General features: G+C 42.8%; 1 protein-coding gene across 13 annotated transcripts in view; it reads left to right on the top strand.

Moving 5' to 3' along the window:
* CDC14B (cell division cycle 14B) overlaps positions 1-22,693 on the top strand; it is a 75,924-nt gene that overhangs the window by 37,348 nt on the left and 15,883 nt on the right. For 8 of the 13 annotated variants that reach the window (XM_075931842.2, XM_075931845.2, XM_075931837.2 and 5 more), the window contains 7 exons: positions 7,743-7,809; positions 10,426-10,488; positions 12,422-12,509; positions 12,830-13,060; positions 14,291-14,429; positions 14,590-14,743; positions 15,526-15,626. In XM_075931842.2, the coding sequence (XP_075787957.1) occupies positions 7,743-7,809; positions 10,426-10,488; positions 12,422-12,509; positions 12,830-13,060; positions 14,291-14,429; positions 14,590-14,743; positions 15,526-15,626 (843 nt within the window). The other 5 variants (XM_075931839.2, XM_075931841.2, XM_075931840.2 and 2 more) reach the window with 3 other exon arrangements.

The raw sequence follows: 22,693 nt of genomic DNA, 5'->3' as shown, positions 1-22,693 counted from the left end.
ACAAAAGGAACTGAATTTGGGTCCCTTGCCTTTAGTGACTGCACATGACAACACGTATTTGACAGTCTCTGATAAGGATGTTAAGAGATGGGTGAGCCACTAATCGTGTAGTCAATACAAATTTCTAGTACGCAATTAACCAGTAAGGGAAGGCTTCCTCAGTCCCGGCTCGCGCTGGGTCCAGGAGTTACCCCTGCTGCAGCTCTGTAGTTTAAATGTATTAAGAGCCAGGCATGCAGGCAACCCAGTTCCAACTACATTTAAACTACAGAGGTGCAGTGGGGATAGGTCCTGGACTCGGTGCAAACCGGGACTGAGCCAGGATTGGTCAGTCTCAGTTTGCACTGGGGTCAGCAGCCCCTGTCTACAGGGGGTCTCACTGGGGAGCTAGGACTCCCCACAGACAGAGGCTGCTATTGGAGCAGCCTCTCCTGGCCGCTGCAGAGAAGGGGCTGCTTTGTGGCAGCAGCCTCTGTCCATGAAGGGCACAGCTCCCCACTGGCACTCCCTGCAGACATGGACTGCTGCTAGAGCAGCCTCTGCCCATGGCAAGTCTGAGCCTGTTGAAGGCAGAGGCTGGTTCATCGCAGCCTCCCCCTCGTCCCTGCGTTGTTGCCTCTGATAAAGGCAGCAGCAAGGGCAGGGGGAGGCGGCACTGTGGAAATGGTGCTGGGGTACTGGCTTTTAAGCGCTCTCTCCCTAGCACCAGCTCCTTTCCTCCCCCCCCCCCCCCGCTGCCTCTGATATTGTGCGATGTACTGTCGTAATATAGTACATCACACCATACTTTCCTATATCATGGAATAAAATGTAATATTTATATACTTGCTGATACAAGGGGGGGGAGAGCAAATAGTCGATTCGGCTACCTGATAAGCCTAGGTTTATCTAATAGTCAACTACTCAAGTACTCACTTACATCCCCAGTCTCTGATGAAAACAAGTTCGGGTAGTGGAGTGACAGGAATACTGCAGAGGATACAATTTTAGGTGTCCTATACTAGAGACTTCTTGTTGCCACTCTGTTTTTATCCAGTAGAAAATCAAGGTTAACAGGTCCTGAACATGAATAACTTTGTAAAAGTCTCCTAAAACAGTAAGGCTTTCAAAAGTTAGATAAGGCCATCTAGCAATCAGACAGGCTTTCATAAAATGCAGGAAGTTTAAGGAAGGGCCAAAGGCTCTAGTTTACTCTAGAAATTTAGATTTATAGGGTGTTCTTTTCACCCCTAACTCTAAAAGCAAGTAAGCATTTCTTATCAGAGCAATTGTCTCATGTCTTTCTCCTGTTTTTAGGAACAGCAGGGTTTTCTATAAAGTCTTGGTTTTCTGACATGCTACCTTTTCCTTGTCAACAGTAGTAGGGCTTTAGGAGCTGCTTTCGCCTATTTTCAGAGTTCCAACAATGGCAGTAATAGGACTCTTCTTAAGGAGTAGCTGTCTACCAAACTCTTATTTCTCTCCTCTCCCCTCCTTTTTAACTGTGGTTTTTTACCCTCCCAGCAGATCATGCATCCACGTCTGGGAGTAACCTTTTAGAGCGTATAAAGTAAATTTAGTGCTTATGAAAGTTGTTGGATAGGCTTGGTAACACTGAATTTTTTATATATATATTTTTATTTTATATCCATAAAATAGGTCTTATGCAGACAGTGAAACAATGCAATGCTATTTTCCAAGCTATGTCAGTGTGTTTTGGGATTGAGAGGCCTTCAGCCGTCATGCTTATTGTATCTTCCATGCCTCAAAGACTGTCAGAAAGAACGGTGATATGTCAGTTACGATTAGTATTGCAGAGAATCTTGTAGAACAGGCTATCTAATCCTCTTATTTTTGTCCCATTCTCTGGTCACCTAAGATGGGTTGTTGTATAGTTACATAGTGCTACAGAAACATATGATGAATTTAAAGCTCTGTAGAAAGACTGGGTCATTGGTCTAAGGTGCTTGCAATCTAAACTGGATGACAGTACAAAAGAGCAGGCCATGCTGGGGGTGAGGGCGGTGAGCACTTAGAAAAGAAACGATTGCAACAGACAAATGATAATGTATTATTTTTCAAGGAAAAACTATTTGTTTTAAAAATATATGTTCTACAAGAGAGAGATCTTATTAAATATAAACAGAATTTAGTGATGGAAAAATGAGTTAATTTACACAACTGACTTGTATTATTTATTTATATTGTAGTAGTACCTAGAGGCTTTAATCGTGGTCCTGTGGTGCTAGGTACACGTGTGTATAACACAAAAATGGGCCCTGCCCCAAAAAGCTTATAAGCTAAGCTGCAAAGGGTTTTGGAGGAGTGTGAGGTTGCATATCATGCAAAAGGAGACTTGCCAAAAGGGTAAAGGTAGAATGAGGAGTAGTACAAGATTTGAAACTATACAACATAAGAACGGCCATACTAGGTCAGACCAAAGGTCCATCCAGCCCATCCCATCTGCCAATAGTCGCCAATGCCAGATGCCCTAGAGGGAGTGAATACAACAGGTAATCATCACATGATCGTTCTCCTGTCATCCATTTCCAGACAAACAGAGACTACGGCAGGAGCAACTTTTTCAAACCAAAGAACCCACTACATTAAAATTCAGAAAAAGTGGTCAATGGAGAGCTGCATAAGAATTCCCATTTGCATGACTAAAAATATACAACTTAATATTATTGATGATTGACATGCTTAATAATAGCATAAATGAAACGTACTCACAGACTTTATTTAACAGGACTTCTGCTGCTGTATCTTCCCACAGTTCTTTGAAGTTTATATCCTAACTAGTCAAATCTAGCTTCATGCATGATTTTAAGGCTTCGTTTTTATATAAAGTACAATATTATGTCCAACACAAAAGGTTTCAGCATTGTCTTTCTTTATGGCAGGCATGGGGAACCTTTTTTGGGTTGGGGGCCCCTGACCCACAGAAAAATCAGTTGGGGACCACACAAGTGAGAAGCAAAAAGAAGACCTCCAGAAACCTCCAACCCTCACTGATGTGACCCCCAGCTGAAACACCCCACTCCCTTTGTGCTCCAGTCCCATAGTGGAAGGAGGGACCGGGAGGACTGAGGTTCATGGCCTCAGGCCAAATTTATTCTTCTGGAGTTCCAGGGTTAGTGGATTTTGTGGGCCCCCCAGCCTCTGGGTCGGGGCCAAAAATGAGGCATTAACTGTGCGGGACAGAGTTGCCAGTGAATGGGATAAGGATGGGAGTGCAGGATCTGAGTGGGAGGTGAAGTGTAGGAGAGGGTGAAGGGGTGAGGCCTGGCCAGGGGTAGGGGGGATGTTGGCCTTGGGGCTGAGGGCAGGCTGTCTGGCAGTAAGGGCTGAGTGGGGAGGGGGATCTGGGCATGAGGGGGTGGGGAGACACTTGTTTTCACGCCACGTAGCAGACACGCCTTCTGCAGCTCCCATTCCCCAGAAGCCTCTGGGAAGGGCTGGCAGGAGAGGTTGCAGGAAGTGTCCCAAGAGAAGGAAATGTTAGTACATAGGGAGCCATCTTTGGTTCCTGGTTTCCTCCCACGTGGGAAGAAAGAAAACGCTGTAGTTCTGCTTGTTCTCTGCACACCAGATCCGACAGGGAGGGGATTTTTTCCCCCCTTGCCCATCTCTGCAGGAAGCTGTGCTGGCATTTAAGTCTTGCGGGGGCTGTAAGTCTGTAGTGCCACTGCAGGCTCCCTGCTGTGGGGAGGCTGAGGGGGCGTGGCTGAGCTGGGGCTCCAGAAGAACCATATTTGACTCCCTAGAGATTGTGAGCCATAGGTTGCCGACCCCTGGGCTTAAGGACACCATTCCTACCCATTCTGGCTAATAGCCATTGATGGACCTAATCTCCATGAATTTATCTAGCTCTTTTTTTGAACCCTGTTAGTCAGAGATCATTTGGGGAAAACGTGAATGAGGACCTGAGTTCTGGCAGCAGCACAGCTGTATTCAGCCTAGGAATGTTAGATGTCATGTAGCTACAATGTTTAGCATTTACATGGTTACTAAAATACTCCTGGAGGCGGGACCGGCAGCCAGTATGCTTCTGGCTCCTAGCCTGACTCTCTGGAACCCCCCCCCCCCCGCCACCCTGCGCTGCTGCTATTGTATCAGAGGCAGCAACATGGGGTGGCAGGTGGAACAGCAGAGCAGGGCTCCAGCAGCCCCCGTCTGTGGGGAATCTGAGCTGCCCCCATCCCCTGTGTGGGGATGCGGGAGAGGTGATGCTGGTAGAAAGCCAGCTTTTAAGCTGGCTCCCCCAAGCACTGGCTTTCACCTTTTCTCCCCCTCCCCCCCACTTCTGTGGGAGGCAGCAAATGGGCAGGAAGCAGCTCCGTGGAGCCAGCATGTGGGGAGAGCTGTCAAGCTGGTTTCCCCACGTGGCTCCTGCCTGCCTCCCTCCCTGAACTGCTGCTTCTGATAGAAAGGCAACAGCGTGGAGGGACAGGTGTCTCTACAGGAGCCAATACGCATTGGGAGCCAGCTTGAAAGCTGTCTTTCTGTGTGTGCTGGCTCCCACCTGCCCCCCCCCCCCCCCTCAGCCTCCCCACTTGCTGCCTTTCTGCCAGAGGCCGTATAGTCTCCTGCCTGCCCCCACAATGCTGCCTCCCACAGAGGCGGGGGTAGAGAGACAGGCAGCTAGCATGCACGGGGAGCTGGCTTTGTCAGCTCCCTGTGGCCACTGATTCCCCCCTGCCCTCCCTCCAGTGCCTCGCTGCCTCTGATACAGAGTCAGCAAAGGGAGGGTTGTGTGTAGTTGTTTGGATTAACCATTAATCGTTTAAACGGCTATATGCTAACATCCCGAGTAAGCTTTTGAAATTAAGGTATAAAGTGAAATCCAGCCTCCCATTAAAGCAAACTAGAAAACTCTCACGGAGTGCAGTGGGACCAGGATTTTGCCTATGGCTTTCAAGCCTGATGCAGCAAGGACAAAGCCACTGAAGAGAACTGTGAATTGAGAGAGTGCTGTAGATTCTCTTTAGATTTCTGTCCACACTGACTATTCATTAACCAGTGTGAGAGGAATTTCTTTTTGCAATCAGACAATAGTTACTTGTGGTCATTTCTAATAGAGGAATTTGTATTGAAGTCTTAGAGAAATTCTCTGTATACTATTGTCAGTTTCCTGAGTTAGTTCCTTGTCCTTCTATTACTTCCCTTCCTCTTCCCCCTCAACTCATTAGAGGAGAGGGCATGCAGTAGATGCAGTTCTTGCTGAAATGCTTGCTTTTCTCATTTTTAGTTAGAACATTATAACAAAGTACCTTTTGTTATGCGTTTTTAAAAGCCTAAACCAGATACTACTTCACTGTAATGCCTCCAGCAACTCTGTTGTTGGTGAGAGTAGTAGGTAATAAGTCTATAGCATACAATGAGGGATGGACTTGCCAACAGAGAGTGGTAAGGTGAAGAGAGATTTTAAATCAGTGACCCTCCAAATATGTAGTACCACAGTGCAGCATGAAGTTAGGATGTTACTACACGATTAGTCTATGAGGGAAGGAGCTGCCCCGCTGCAAGTTCTGCAGTTTAAATGTAGTAAGAGACAGGTGCTCAGGCAGTCCGGCTCCTACTACATTTAAACTGCAGAGCCTCAGCGGGGGTAGCTCCTGGATCTTGCTCAGTCCCAGCTCATACTGGGTCCAGCAACCCCTGTCTGCAGGGGTTCCCAGCAGGTAACTCCACAAACAGGGGCTGTTCTGTGGCAGCAGCTCCTGTCTGCCGGGACGTGGGGGGGGGGGTCTATGCAGATAGAGGCTGCTGCAGGAGCAGGCTCCCCTGGCCCTCCTGCACTGCTGCCTCTGGTAGAGGCAGCAGCAGGTTGGGGAGGAAGTGGTACCACATAGACGGTGCTGGGGGGCGTGGTGGAATCTGCTTTTAAGCCAGTTCCCACAAGTACTGGTTCCTGCTCCTTTTCCCCCTACCCCCCTTTGCTACCTCTCATATAAAGGCAGCAAGGGGTGGGAGAAATGTGAATAGTCGACTCAGCTACTCTTTTACATCCATAGCATGAAGTAAACTATTTAAAGTATTTCTTTCCATGCTCTGGCAGAAATAGAGGAGAGAGGGGAGGAAGTGATAAATTGCCATTGACAATACCATTACTGGCTTCCTAAAATGTTTTTAAATCAGCTGTTATTACACTAGAACAGATAATCCTGATATTCAGAAACTTTATTTATTTTTTAATATAATAGGGATATCAAATCCCGCTTAATTGGTTAACTGCTTAAACAGTATGTTTAACCAGTTAAGTGAATAAAGGGGGTGGAACATGCTTCAGCCCCACTAGGGTAGAGTGGCCCCTTCCCTGCTGAACAGCTCCTGCCTGGGGCGTGTCCAGGGCTCTCTGCAGACAGGCTGCTCTGGACACTGGGGAACCCCATGCCTCCGGAGCACCCAGGCCCCTGGACGCCCTGCAGACAGGGACTGCTCTGGACAACCAAAGCAGCCCCTGTGTGTGGCAAACCCGCTTGGGCTGAAGCAGTCCCTTGACCATGACAGGTAGAGAGCTGCTTCAGCCCCCATCAATTAACCTGTTAACCAGTCAACCATTAACCTTTCACATCCCTAATAAGGAATTGGGTTTTTCCATCTTAGATAAGTTTTAAGTCCACAGTTTCTGCAGTATGAGTTGTCTTTGCCAATAACTGTCATAGTACAGTTGAACCTCTCTACTCCGGCACACTTGGAACCTGACTGATACTGAACCAGAGGATTTGATGAACTATATGAGGTCAGTATTGTCTAACAGCATTACCAAGACTTCCACTGTGTACTGGGCTCTTAAAAGACATTTAGGGGCAAGTTAGAGGTAAATAACAGCACAGAATACTTAGAACCAGGACTGTTAAATAAAAGTGGCTGAAATAAGCTTTAATGTTGGGTCATCTACAGTTATACCTATACTACAATTCTTTTTTGGAAAAAAGTACGCAAATTGCACTCTGCCTACATGGGGCCAAATTTAGGAAAAACCTCCTATTTCGGAAGAGCCCTTATTCCTCATAACATGAGGAATACAGGGCTTTCAAAAGAGCGTGTCTACTTTTCTGAAAAACATTTAGGGTACGTCTAGACTACATGCCTCTGTTGCCAGAGGCATGTAGATTAGGCTACCAGACATAGGAAAATGAAGCGGCGATTTAAATAATCACCACTTCATTTAAATTTACATGGCTGCCACGCTGAGCCGACAAACAGCTGATCCGCTGTTTGTCGGCTCAGTGCGATAGTCTGGACGCGCGGGTGTCGACATCAAAGGTATTTGTTGACCACCCAGGTATACCTCATCCCAGGACTATCAGCTGTTTGTCGGCTCAGCGCGGCAGTCATGTAAATTTAAATGAAGCAGCGATTATTTAAATCGCCGCTTCATTTTCCTATGTCTGGTAGCAGAGGCATGTAGTCGAGACGTACCCTTAGGAAGAGCAGATGCATTCCCTGGATGCGGAACAGATTTTCTGGGATACTGTGTCCCAGAAAAACTCCGTAGTGTAGACATAGCCTCAGTGTGTTAACATAAGATAGTAAAGCAATTGAAAATAAGATCAAACTTAAATCAATAAACCTCAAGATTGGAAACAGTGAAGTATTTTGAAGTAACTAATCAACTCTCTTTACTGCTAGCTCTTGAGAAATAACATTTTGATATTTAGTTTTGGGTATGCAGGAGGGAGCTCGTGCACTTTGGCTTATGAAACCAGAAATGCTATCAGCTATCAAAATTGATTTTGTGTGTGTGTGTGTTACAGGGATGCTTCATTTGGTACTTGCAATTTTCATCTAACATTGCTAGACTGCTTTCACGCAATAAATAAGGTAAGTAAAATTATTTTTAGTGTTCGTCTGCTAATTACTTAAAGCTAAAATTAGCTCAAGAACCTAATGGCCTAATTATTAGACCTTCACCACAGCAACGTATTGCCTAATCTATACATCCTGTATAGTTATTGAGCTCATGTGACTCATATCAGTGAGCATGTTCTTCCCTGGATGGGAATTATCTAGAAAACAATCTTAGCAGGAGCCATGGAGTCAGATAGGTAAAATTGTTCAGCCAGTGATTTTCTCCAACATCCCAATATTAATGTAGTAATTGGTCAGTTGGAGGGCTATTTGGTCCAACATAACTGATCTTCCAAATAGTCCAAAGGTAAGTATTATAAAGGAGCTGTGTGTAATTTAATGACGACTGTAGGAGGGAGCCTACATTATTTAGTGGCCTCATTTCAGTACAGGCAGTCCCCGACTTACGCGGATCCAACTTACGTCGGATCCGCACTTACGAACGGAGCTTTCTCGCCCCGGAAGTCGGGGCGAGAAAGCCCCGTTCGTAAGCTGCTCCGGTGCCCCTGGTCTGCTGGAGACCGTCTCCAGCAGACCAGGGGCACCGGGCGGGTTCCCGCGCTTCTGAGGCTTTGCCAGAGCAAAGCCTCAGAAGCGCGGGAACCGCTGCTGCTGCCCCTTGAGACCCGGTGCCTGTGGTCTGCTGGGGACGGTCCCCAGCAGACCACAGGCACCCGGACTGAAGCCGCAGCCGCGGGGGGTCCCGCGCCTATGAGGCTTTGCCAGAGCAAAGCGTCAGAGGCGCGGGGAACCGCCGCTGCTGCCGCTCCAGTCTGGGTGCCTGTGGTCTGCTGGGGACGGTCCCCAGCAGACCACAGGCACCGGGTCTCAAGGGGCAGCAGCAGCGGTTCCCGCGCTTCTGAGGCTTTGCCAGAGCAAAGCCTCAGAGGCACGGGGAACCGCCGCTGCTGCCGCTCCAGTCTGGGTGCCTGTGGTCTGCTGGGGACGGCCCCCAGCAGACCACAGGCACCCTGACTGAAGCCGCAGCCGCGGGGGGGTCCCGCGCCTCTGAGGCTTTGCCAGAGCAAAGCCTCAGAGGCGCGGGGAACCGCCGCTGCTGCCGCTTCAGAAGCGGCTTCAGAAGCGGCAGCAGCGGCGGTTCCCCGCGCCTCTGAGGCTTTGCTCTGGCAAAGCCTCAGAGGCGCGGGACCCCCCCCGCGGCTGCGGCTTCAGTCAGGGTGCCTGTGGTCTGCTGGGGGCCGTCCCCAGCAGACCACAGGCACCCAGACTGAAGCCGCAGCCGTGGCGGGTCCCTCGCCTCTGAGGCTTTGCCAGAGCAAAGCCTCAGAGGCGCGGCACCCCGCTGCCGCTGCGGCTCTGCTCCCCGTGTCCCTGGTCTGCTGGGGGGGGGGCGCAGCTAGTGTGCTCCCCCCCCCCCCCCAGCAGACCAGGCTTTTGTTTTGGACTCTGGGGCAGAGCAGCTGGGGCGCTGCCGATTGGTCCTGCAGCGCCCGTGGGCACTACTGGACCAACCCGGCAGCACCCCAGCTGCTCTGCCCCAGGTCCTGATTCAGCCGCTGCTGGTCAGTTTCAGCAGCGGCTGAATCAGGACGTCTGGGGCAGAGCAGATGGGGTGCTGCTGGGTTGGTCCAGTAGCACCCCAGCTGCTCTGCCCCAGGCGTCCCCAAGTCAGCTTCTGCTGAAACTGACCAGCGCTGACTACAGGAAGCCCGAGGCAGAGTTGCTCTGCCCCGGGCTTCCTGGAATCAGCTGCTGATCAGTTTCAGCAGCAGCTGACTTGGGGACGCCTGGGGTTCTTAAGTTGATTCTGTATGTAAGTCAGAACTGGTGGTCAGTTTCAGCAGTGTCTGAATCTGGACGCCAGTTCCGACTTACATACAGATTCAACTTAAGAACAAACCTACAGTCCCTATCTTGTACGTAACCCGGGGACTGCCTGTATTTGCAAGACAAAATACCTGCATCAGAGAGCTGGTTGCCAGACCCCTTCATTCCTTCCTGCACCACTAATTCAGTCATCCAAAGTTTTACTGAAATTCTGAATATATCTACAATTGAGATGGGACAGCACGGGGAGAAGTAGTTGTGGCAGCAATTCTCAGAATCTTGGTTAACTGACTCAAGCTTGTGGCGTGGGGTTAATAAGAGCAGTAGGTATTCTGGCTTGGATTCTGAAACCCATCAGAGGGGTTTGATCTCAGGGCGCAGGGTCCAGCATGAGTGGCAATATCTGCATTGTTCTTTAGTATTGTAGAGCAAGCTTGGTGAGCCTGAATTAGTTAATCAGAGTTCTAAGACTTGTTGCCATGAATGCTTCTGTAGTTGGATTCTGGTTTTATTTTTAAGTGAAAGTAGACGGGTGGGCTTACTTATTTATCTTTCTTGTATTGATATATGTTTACATTGCTACAGGAATGGAGGGGTTGGTTCTGGACCAAGACTGAATACTAGATGATTTTTCACAAGTGTTAAAATGTTTGACTTAAATTGTATTCAGTCCAATTAGTGGGGTTATTAAGCAGAGGAAATATTACTTTGGCACAGTGGTGAAAAATAGATATGTAAGTGGTATGCAGAAATTTTAAATGGTGATATATTCTTTGTTAAAAGTTGTATTGTGGATTTTAGGCTTTGCAATACGGCTTCATGGATTTCAGTGCTTTTGATGTAGCTGAATATGAGCATTATGAGGTAAGTGAGTGGCCTAGGAGATGAACACTGAACTGGGGCTTAGAAAACTTCCTGTCCTGCTGGGTTACCTGGGGCAAGTTATTTCCCTTCTTTGTGCTTTAGTTTCCCCATCTTTAAAATAGCAACAGTTATATTGATGTTCTTTGAGATGCTAAAGGGTGTTAAGATGAAATACAAGCACTAGATGCTGTTAGTTATTCTTACTGTAAATGCTAAGACAGCTGTTTTGTGATACACACTGTTGCTTTTGTAGCTGTCAGTTCCATTTTTACTTTTAAGAGCTGTTACCTTACATCTTTATTTAACAATCTAAGAGAGCTCATTTAAGTTTAAACATAGTGAAGTTCAAAGGCTGCATTTACGATTGTAGTCTGAAGAGATGAAAGAACATAGGAAGTAAAGTGGGGTTGAGGTGTCTGGAAAGAGATCGTTGAAGATCTCCCCCTCCCCCCATCTGATTTTAACCCATTCCAATGGAACTTTTCATAGGCAGATTCTGCTCATTATTAGTTAATGAGCAACTTGAACAAATTCAAGGATAGCTAATCTCTAGCACCAGTTGGTATCAATTTTAAAGAAAATTAAGGGGAAAATACAGAGTGATGGTACAAGTGCACTAGGGATATAAGAGTTTAACCAGCTAACTGATAAGAGAATGCTTATCTGTTATCCGCATCAATTAAATTCTTCATGGGGCTGCTGACAGCTCCAACAGTCCCATGGGACCGGGAATGCTGGCATCCCCAGTGAACCAGCAGGTCTGGGGGTGGTTAACTGTGTAACTGATACACTTTTTTATTGGTTATATGGTTAATATTTTTATGTGTTTGTTACATCACTAAAGTGCTTTACCATTATCATTTTTAAAAAGTAACCACATTGGGAATTCCAGCTCCATGAAGTTCACCTCAATTTATGGGAAATTCCTTGTATGTAATTGTACAACTAAACTAGTACAACACTTGGATAAATATATTCTCTTAGATGCTAAGCTGCTTTGCTTTTATCTAGAAAACACTCAGGACTTGTTGGAGTTGCATGAAGTAATTACTAGTATATAGGTTGAACATCTCTAAACAGGAACTCTAGTACGGCAACATCCATGGTCTGGCAGAGGGTCCTGGTTGAGGGCCAGAGGCAGGAGCCATGTGGGGACTGGGAACTCAGCCAGGCTGGCTGCAGGGGGCCCGTCTTAGCCAGCATCAGGGCAGCTAGAATGTTAGCAGGTTGTGTCTGCCATGGAGGGGCCGGAAGCCCTGGCGGCAGGGTCAGTACTGCTGCAGTAGGGCTGATGGGGCTGGAAGCCTTGCAATTGAACAGTAGTCTACCGTGGGCTGGCGGGGCCGGTACTGCCCCGGCGGCGGGACCGTGGGCTGGCGGGGCCGGTACTGCCCCGGCGGCGGGACCGTGGGCTGGCGGGGCCGGTACTGCCCCGGCGGCGGGACCATGGGCTGGCGGGGCCGGTACTGCCCTGGCGGCGGGACCGTGGGCTGCCATGGCAGGGCAGCGAGGCGGGTAGAAAGTGGAGAGGAGGCCAGGACTGAAGTGCAACCAGGCTGATGGCGAGTGAGGGGAGGGGGAGCAGAAATGACCTCCACTGATCGAGCAAAATCATTCTGTTGGGACCACTAAGGTCCCAAGAGTTCTGGACCAGGGAGACCAAACCTGTAGTAGATAAAGGTGAGCTAAAAGGGATAATTCACAAAAGATTTTTTTTTAAATCCAAATGTGGCTCTATTTGCAGGGAATTAATTACATAAAGTTTGTTTTAGAAAGGGAAAAAAAATAGAGGAGAGGTTGAGAGCCTTTGGCATTTTATTGACAAAGCTATGGGCAGACTGGAGATGTGCTTATACTGGCAAGGCTTGCATTTGGCTTTGCAATTTGGAGCAAACATAGAGATAATTGTAAATTATCCATTTTCTCTTGACAGAAAGCAGAAAATGGAGATTTTAACTGGATAATACCAAACAAATTCATTGCCTTCAGTGGACCTCATTCAAGAAGTAAAACGGAAAATGGTATGGTTTGAGTACACAAACTTATACCCTGCTATTGTATATTTTATTGATAAATTTGCTATTACTCAACAATCATATTTTAAAAACTGTTCCTCCCGTGGTATGTTATTCTTGGCTTTTTGAAACCGGGGATTAGAGGCAGGAAATAGAAATGTCTGGCAATAGAAAAGCCCAATATTTTGTTTAGTTGTATTTGAATTGGACTTTAAAAATTGACTAAAAATGGATTTAAAAAAAATCAATTGTATGGAGGGGAGGGTTTTTTTTTTTTCATTTGGATGTGCAATTTTAATGACTAGTCTCTTTGTTTCTGCTTATAGGTTATCCCCACCATGCTCCTGAGGCCTATTTCCCATATTTCAGAAGACATAAGGTTACTACCATAATACGTCTTAACAAAAAAATGTATGATGCCAAACGATTCGCAGATGCTGGTTTTGAACATCATGATCTCTTCTTTGCTGATGGAAGCATACCTAATGATACTATCGTAAAAACATTCCTAAATATTTGTGAAAATGCTGAGGGTGTAATAGCAGTTCATTGCAAAGGTATGTTATATGCACAATTCATATTATAAAGTGGAGTTGAGAGTTGGTAGCAAACCTTTACTTGGTTAAAATTACATGACATTTTGCCTTATAAGTTCTTATTTCCGATTGATTGCAAGTTAGCCAAACAGTAACCCCATTTTGACTAATGTTTTTGGTGCTTGTTTTTTCTACTTAAGCTGATCTTTTTTTTCCAGTGGCTTGTGAGATTTGCAAGCCTATTTTTCCCTAGTGTTGATGTTAATGCTTCTTTTTCTCTCTTCAGAGACCTTTAGCATCTTCATGCTTTTCACCAGAAACTATAAATATGATTGTTAGTTGTGAGAGCCATGGAGATAGCTGCTTTTATTTTCTTTTAAGCATTGATTTCGTCCAACAAAAATATAAAAAATAAAGTCTAATTCTCCTCAGCCTATTTATATCAGTGCTGTACGATTTACCTTGTCCTCTAGTAGCATTTAGGTAGAATTGAAGATATTAGTAAATTACTAAAGAGCGTAGGACTTCAATACCAATCTCTCCCCCATCCAACAGTTGTGATCAGTCCAGCCACTTAATCTGGAGCTAGTTTCAATCCCTTCCCTTATGCCTGGGAAGGTAATTTGGGAGAGGACTGTGGACAGAGCATTTTCTGTGAAGGGTTCTCTTGCAATCTGTTTCCCAGAGGCTTGGATTTGTTTATCTTCAAGAGTACTGCAAAGGCCCCCTCTTTTTCCCCCCTGAGATCTTGATAAGGGGGTGGGTTGAAGGTTATATTGGTGGAATGGTTAGTAGTTACCATATTTTAGGGCACTTTTCAAATTCATGTATTGTATTCTTTGTTGAGCATTTACCTTTATATTCATATGCAAATTGCATTTGTATTTATTTATGCATAATGCTACAGATGTCTCTCTTTGTAATTTGTTCATGTACATAAAAAGCAGCGGTCTTTGAAAGGCTTGATTCCAAAAGCATGTTGGATTTACTGAAAAGTCACTCTCTACACCTAAGCTGTGTAATACTTTTTATTTAAACAATAAGTTGTGTTACAAATATTAGAACACTGTTTTTGAAAACATTGTTCCCCATGTAAGCTGGGCAGCAATAGTTTTAGTAATATGTGCAATTAAGTATTTGTCAGTCATAGGAGCAAAGCAAGTGATTTAGTTTTTTTTAAATTTTAGTTGAAAGTATAAATTCTAGGTAAAAACATGTAAAAGAAGCCTGCCTCTCTTGTATCTTACACAGCTGGTCTTGGCCGAACTGGCACACTTATAGCCTGTTATATTATGAAGCATTACAGGATGACAGCTGCTGAAACCATTGCCTGGATTAGAATCAGTAGACCTGGCTCAATAATTGGACCACAGCAGCACTTCCTAGTAGAGTAAGTGGACTGTTACTGTGCTGCAATGTATGATTAGGAAACTAATTAAAAACTGTATTTTAATAGAAAAAATAAAAATTAATTCATTTAAAAACAGACCAAGCAACACTGTAAATTCCTACAGAGTTGTAACATGGTAATTTTTTCCATTCCATAAAAGGAAACAGACAGAGCTTTGGACAGAAGGAGATATTTTCCGTGCAAAGTTAAGGGGAAATCGCAAAATTGCTGTTACAAAAATCCTCACAGGAGTAGATGATATTTCAATTAATGATGCAAAAAACCGGAGAGCCAGCAGAAAAGACACTGAACTGGTAATCGTCCGAATGTTCTGCTGTTGTAAATGTTCTGACTGCTGTTGAGGATCACGTAGGACATGGACAAAGCTGTGGGTTCAATAAAGCTCAAAATGTCAGATACTTTTTGTATGTTTTGCTACGTTATTTTTTAGTTTAAAAAAAAAAGGGAGCAAAAAGGTATGAAGAACAAGTGTGAGAGATGGAAGTGTGCTGTGCAATTGAGTTGACATATGAGCATTTTCTATTTAAACTCTTTCATTCAGTAGGTAAATATTAGAACATGCAAGTCAAGGTTTTGAAGTTCACAAGCAGAAGTATCCTTCTATTTCAAATGTGCTTTCTTAAGTTTCTGAAATGCCTTTTTCTACCATGACAACTGACTTTTATAACATTGTCTGATACCTTTGTTTAGCCAATGGCATCCAGTGTAAAATGAGATGTGGTCTTTAAAAGCCAACTATAAGAAAAGACAGAAATTTAAATACCAAGAAGGACTAGAAACCAGAACAATGCTATATCTAAGCAACAATGTTGAAAATATTTCTAATATTTCAAAGTCAAGTAGTATACTGATTGAATAGCTCATGTGTTGCTACATATAAATATGCAAAGCATTAACTAAGAATCAGGGAAGATATAAAGCACATTTACTGTATAAATAGTTTATACTTGCATACTTCATTCTTGTAGAAGTTAGAGCGTGTGTGTGTTTATATACTTGATTATTTTAAAAACAAAACTTCAAAATTAATGGCAAACCTTAAAATCCTTGTCTTATCATATGTTTACTTATCCAGTACAGTGATGAAGATGATGCGAACTGTATAACACAAGGTGATAAGCTTCGTGCCCTGAAAAGTAAAAGGCAGACAAAGACTGCAGCCATAGTTCCACTAACGTAAGTCAACTTTTTGTGCGTTTTAATACCAAAAGACGTGGAGAAGTGTCTTCCATTTGCCCATTCTATAGGTTCATTGGAAAGACTGTGTTCACATGGATTAAAAGAAGCATGGATTCACTAATTCACTTTAGGCTTCATGGCTGGTTCTTTGTTTTAATTTTAAAAAATTGTTGGCTAAAGAATGTTGTTCAACTTTCAGGTTTTTCTTGTTCTCTTGTCTGTGTCCTTTGTCACCAGAAACACCTAATGTCCGTATATGCCTCGTGCCTACTAGCCTTGTGTATCTGAATGCTCTTCAGAGCTCAGTCTATTAGACCACAAGTACTTCCTTGAACTCAGTATTATGGTATCTAAAAAAAAAATTAGGTTATTCTCTGTAAGGTGTAAGCTTGATCAACTGATTCAACTTGTGTGGTTAATTTATTAAATAAGTATAAAAAATGTAGAAGTTGAAACTATTTTAAATGTATTTTACTTTTAAATTCCTATTGAACTCCTCTTTCTGGGAGACGGTCACTCCCTAGATGCTGCTATCTTTATAAGAACTGCTGACCATTTCCCGTGAGCAGTTCTGTCAAGTCAAGGAGGAGCTAAACTACAATAGAACTCACTGGGTAAATTCTAAAGGGAATGTATGGTAATCCCCAAATAATCCCAAACTACTGGTTACAGGCCAGGAGAAGGGCATTGCCCAAGGACTACTTTAGTACTCTCAGTGGATAGTGAAACATCAGCTGCAAGGGAAGCGACATATGCACCTTAGGTCTTAGCAACCTTTGCTGCCAGTCATACAATAGGTAAATCTTCTGGTGCCTTAATGTGTGTATATATAGTGAGAGAGAAATACAAGGAACCCTTTGGTCTTTTATCAAAGCTAGAGAGGATGACCAGGACTGTTACGATCTACTTTATAATTACCTGTTAGCTTTCACAGCCACCATGCCTCCTGAATCAAAGAATAAAGGAAATTTAATGTCTACATTAAGATATTATAATGTCTATCCTGGGAGCTACTCTCTGAGGCTTATAGCCAGCTGGGTTTTTTGTTTGTTTTTAACACTTAGAGCCTGCCTTTCTTCTGTTTCATGTCACTGTGCTGTTGCTAGTCAGACAAAAAATTCTAGGAGTTCTACAGAAGACAGACAACATTGCAAATGTTTTTGGAATCAGAAAAACAGCCACATAGCAGTAAAATATACACTAATCTAACAGTAATTGAATATATCTTTAAAACACCCATACTAGTCTTATCTTATCAGTGTTGTATGTGTATTTTGCATTATAATACCCTGGACTGCTAATTTTTATACCAGATAAATATTGTTTTGGTGTTTCGATACTATGGCAATAAGTACCTTTTTATAAATGTATGAAATATAAATATTTTAACATAGTGCCCTCAAACTAGGTAAATAAATGATTTTATACAACAAATACCTCTTAAGGTAACTATGTTGTGAATAAAGAAGAAAATGCAAACTACAAAATGTAGACCTAACTTTGCAACAGTCAGTGTCACCTGAATTACTACAGAGAAATGGTTAACTTAAAACACATCCCGTGCTTGGCTCCTTGACATTCCAGTTGCAGAAAGACCACTTTTCTAAAGTCAGATAACATAAATAAGCATTATCTCTCTAACATTGTATCTCCAGAATCACCATTGGAATGAGTATTCATGGTATAATACAGAACACACAGCCTTCATGTTGATACCCTAAATATTTTTCTCTCTGCTGGTCTATAGGCTGTGTAACTACTCAATGAGCTTATTTAAAGAAGTCTTTTATAACGTGACTATTTTAATTAAAAATAACTTACTCTTATGGGAAGGCAGTGTAGTAACAAATGAGCTAAAGTGAATAGTATTAGTGGCTAGAAGGGGAAAAAATCTCTTAAATCTTTTCTTTTGGGGAGTTTGACTTTGCCTTTCCTTGTCTTCTACATCATGTATGTTGGCAGTACATACTGAAATAATTTGCATCAAGGAGCTAAATGAAACATGTAATCAATTTTGTTACTCCCAAAATAGTAATACCCAGAGTATGGAGGTTCAAGTGTATCCCTAATACAGGAACACCCATGGTATGGAGTAGGAAGCAGCTCTATTAGACTTTTAAAAAAGTTCAGATTCCCCTGCACATAATCAAGCCTCATCATTTGAGCAGCAAGATTATTAATAGGAAGAAAGCAGAATGAGATTTGTATTTCCTCATTTTAAGACTCTTAGAACAAAATACTTTGTTTATAAAAGACGAGGGTGGGAGGGAGTGCGATTAAGACCTGTGAGAGGTAGGAATACTGTCCTAAGGCCAAGGGATTTGTGTATAATTCTCATTAGAGTTAATCAAGTTATTTGTATAAATCCTCTTGATGAATAGATCCTTTGTATGTGTGCTATAGTTAGAAATACGTTGTAGCTGAGGCAACGACCTACTGAATAATCAGTTGTAATTTTGAATATAGAAAGGCAACTGACCTTCACCATCTGGATGTCTTTTTATAATTCTATTTGTTTGCTCTTTTAGTAGATGGTTATGACTTTGACCGATACTTGGATATTACAACATCATACAGCTGTGACACAGAAGTAGTGAATCCAGTGACTCACCAAGATTGTTTAGTTGATGAGCCTATACTGCTAATATGACTGAAGAGAAGGCAACAAGTGTTTATTGCTGTATTAAGCTACTTCAGAATTTGTTTCTCTTTAAGAGACATTGCAGTAGACATTTCTTGGAATTTTAAGCCCTTGAGGGTGTGGGTTATTTCAGGTTGTGAGAACACTTATTTTAAGGTGGTCCCAACTAACTCATGTTTTCCACACATAGTGGCCGCATGATTGTTATATCAGTAGAAAGGGGAAAATACTTGGCCCAGTTTAAAGGATTGTGCTTTTAAAAAAAAAAAAAAAAAAAAAAAAAACCACCCAAACTCATGAACTTGTATGCACCAATAGCATTCCCGTTTGAATTTTTTTTCATGTTTTCCTTCCCCCTCCCAACCCTTTCTAGATGGCTCCTAGCTATGCTGGTCTCTACACTATGTAGCATTGTCATCTGGTGGATTATTTGTGGCTCCCTTCTTCCCAGCCTGCTATTCAGTCTAGATGGTTTAAGAACATAGTAAGGAGCCACTGTGTAAGTGTGCCATTCCATTTCTCTACAATAGTTCACTTTTTCTGTCCAATATATTTAATAAATGCATGCTTTCAGATCAGCTTTCTTACTGGCTTTGTTGCAAGAGTAAATTTCATTATTCTACCTTTTAATCACTCAAATCAATCTTTTGTTAGAAAAATAAAGCAACTGGCTGGCTTGCAATATCTCTTTCAAAGATTCAAAGCAAAGCAATTACAAGTAGGATAGTTAATGATTCTGAAGTTTTCCCTGCATGCTACTGTAAATATTCTGAAATAATTTTAAAAACAAATTACATTGTTTAAAATGTGATTTTTTTTCTTTTGCCTATCTTCTATACATCTGGAGAATTTTAGTTTGGATTTCATGAACTGGCTGTAAAATTGCTTAATTTTCCCACTGATGAGTGTGCCCATGTTAACTGCTTTTCATGCCTGGTGTTGGGACTTTGAATTTCTGGCAATAGATCTGCTTTTTGCTAATGGACTATATTATGCATATAATAGGAAACAGCAAAACGCAGGACGAGAAAAATTCTAAAATCTGACTGTCTTCTGGTGCAGGCCTGCAGTGTTTAGTCTAGCCATGCATAATTACAGCAAATTTATTAGCCCTTTTCTGTAACTGAAAAATTGGCATTTTATTCAATAGAATTATGAGAGGGTAGTCTGTCCTCTGTCTCACAGTTTGCAGTAGCTATTTAGGTATCTGCGTGTTCATGCCTTGGCACATGCATACAGAAATTTGGTGGGTTTCCCCCTATCGCTAAAAAAGCTTCAGAAACTTCAACCTTTAGGATAATAAGGGGTACGCACCAGAAAAATTTGTCTGCTAGAAAACGTGGGTCCAATATGTTATCCTGCAGTAGTAATCATAGTTGAAAATGGTCTTCCGTGTGTTTATATTAAACATGAAAACTAAGCTTTTCGGTCTTCTGACCCTTTACCCATACCACAGAACCCAAAAAAAAAAATTGTGGAAGGAAGAAAAATACCCAATCAAATCAAGACAATATGGGGAAGCGGGGGCAGGAGCATCTGAATAATCAGTCCTTGAATGCTCACAATTCTTGATCAGTGGTACAGCCCTGTAATTGGAAACACCACCATAAAAGAGACTTATTTTTTTTATTAAGGAAGAAAAATTGAGGCTAAAAATGTGCATCCACTGAATGAAGAGAGTAGTGCCATCCTACTGGTAAAACTCAGTTGTCATATTACTCATAGCTAGCTAAAGCCTTTAGTAGTCTAACAGCACCCATTTTAACATGTTCAGTTCATAAATTAATATTTAGGCACCCATATACAATATTTGATTTTTTTCAAAGGTTCCGAATCTAGATTAGTAGGAGCTGCTAGAATCTCAGTATTTTTGAAAACCTATTGTTTTACTTAGACACCTATGAATAGACTTAAAAGCTGAACAGTAGGCACTTATTCTTTTAAAACCCTTGGTCTTAATTTTCCTGTAGCATAGAAGAAATCTCTACAAACTCTAAGCCACCCAGAGGAGAGATGCTCCTGTAGGTCTCTTCCCTGTGAAGCTTGAAATAAAAATGTTTTCTTACCTTTACTGATTTTTTTCTGCCTTCATTTCATTTACATAAGAATTTTGCTATACTGGGTCAGACCAAAGGTTTGTCTAGCCCAGTATATTGTCTCCCAACAGTGGTCAATGTTGGGTGTTAACAGAACAGGTAGTCAGTAAGGGATCCATCCTCTGTCACCCATTCCCACATTTAACTTAGTAGCATTGTATGAAATTTGGACTTTTACTCACTTTGCTGTTGTCCCATTTTTGTCCCGCTTAACTATTCTAGGCTTGTTAAGTAGCTGTGTATTAGCCTGAACAGGAGCAGTGTGTTTGAGTAATGAAGCTATAGAGCTATTCTTCTGTTAACTATAGAGCAGCCTTGTGGAAACATGATATTCTGCAATGGAACAACAAAGTGAAGGTTCCTTTGCAAAATAATAATAAACGGAGACTCCTTATGCTATAGAACAACCTCTGCTCAAATCTAGTGCCCATAGGTCTAGAACAGTGGTAGGCAAACCTCAACCCATTGAGGTTCTACGTGTGGCCAGCAAGACACTTTGTTTACCATTGCCCAATTGCAGGGTTGCCAAATTCTGCTGGTTTCAGTCCACGTAGGTATTTTCCTACTCGTATTACTAAAGTGCCATGCATGTAAAACAAGGACATGTAAAGTGAAGTGCATTCTGATTACACACAATATTGACTGAGAGAACTGTGCGCTCCCTCTGCATTCAGTCAAAGCACAGCTACGGTTCAATTGGTACACCCCACAAATTCTAGGTACTCAGTGTGGTGAGCAAATACTACCCCATTCTAGGAGGCCATCTTGATTATGACAGTCTTACCGTTCACTGAGGTGGAGGGCCACTCAAGTGGTCCATTCACTGGTCTAGAAAGAATTTGATAAACTGGTGAGGGTTCAGAGAAGAGTCTTGAGAATAATTAAAGGATTAAAACACATGCCTAGTAGTGATAAGTTTAAAGAGCTCAATCTATTTAGCTTATCAAGAGAAGGTTAAGGGATGATTTGACTACAGTATTTACATGGGGAGCCGAAATTGAGAACAGGGACACTCTCTTAAATATAGCAGATAAAAGTGTAACAAGAACCAGTGGTTGGAAGAGTTAAAAAGCTAGACAACTTCAGACTAGAAATGAGATGTGAACTTTTAAGTGAGGATAATTAACCAGTGGAATAACTTATCCAGGGTTGTGGTGGATTCTCCAACACTGGCAATTTTTGGATCAAGATTGGATGCTTTTCTAAAAGATATGCACTCATTCAACCAGAGCTATTGGACTTGAAGCAGGAGCTAAATACAGAGATATCCAGTGTTATACAGGAGATTAGACTAGACCATCAGAAAGGTCCCTTCTGACATTAAAATCTATGAATGTGTGAAATAATGAATGTGTGAGTAATTGTTTGACAGAACTGTACACTTTCCTAAAGTTAAGCCTTAGATCTGGAAGCAGGATTAAGTTTCTCATCCTAACTTCCTAGTGTCACGAAGAACAAATGTCCTTCAGATCAAATTCACAACCAACAAATGATCAACATTGCTAACACTTGCTTAACACTTATTTTATAATTGCACATCTGTATTAAGTGCACAAAACAAAAAAAGGATTAAGGCTACACAATTAAAATATAAAAGCCAGGAAAAGAAAAAAAAGGAAGATACCTATAGTAATGTTAATTTGACTACATTATTCATATCGAGTTATATTCCTGCTTTCCTTGTTAAGTGTTGCTGAGTTTCTGTATTGTTTTAAAGTACATTAAAGTACAAAGTGTACAGTGTGGTAGAGTTAACATTCAGTATAGGAACTAAGGATGTTAAAATGTGATTATCTGGCTAATAGTATAATCAATACAATTTGTATTGACTACACAATTAGTTGATAAGCGCTGCTGTGCAGAGTGGCAGCAGAGGTAGCTCCAGAAGCTGGCTCCAGAGCCACCGACGCTGCTACTCTGCATTTTAAATGTAATAAGAGCCAGTGAAGGGCTCTTGTACATTTCAAAAGCAGAAGCGCTGGCAGTGGGAACCAGTGCAAGCAGGGACTGAAGCAGCCCTGCTGGTGCTATTTCCCTGCTTTAAGCTGGTTCCTCCCAACACTGGCTCCTGCTCCTCCCTCCCGCCCCCTTGCTGCCTCCTTAATTGAGGAAGCAAGGGCGGAGGAGGAAGAGACTAATCAAGTGGCTACTTGACTATCCGATATGCATTTGCTTATCAGATAGTTTACTAGTCGCAGGAACAGCTAACAGGAGAGTTTAGAGAGGGAGTTCTCCAGGTAAAAGAGGAGTAAAAACAGGACCCTTGTGGTAAGTGGCTGTCTGGAGTGTGTGTTTGTGTGGGGGGGAGTTATTTGCAGTGTGCTGAG

Source organism: Pelodiscus sinensis, chromosome 6 (genome assembly GCF_052426305.1).
Source record: "Pelodiscus sinensis isolate ZL-2025 chromosome 6, ASM5242630v1, whole genome shotgun sequence".
NCBI classification, from domain to species: domain Eukaryota; kingdom Metazoa; phylum Chordata; order Testudines; family Trionychidae; genus Pelodiscus; species Pelodiscus sinensis.
This window is presented reverse-complemented; position numbering and strand designations above follow the sequence as displayed.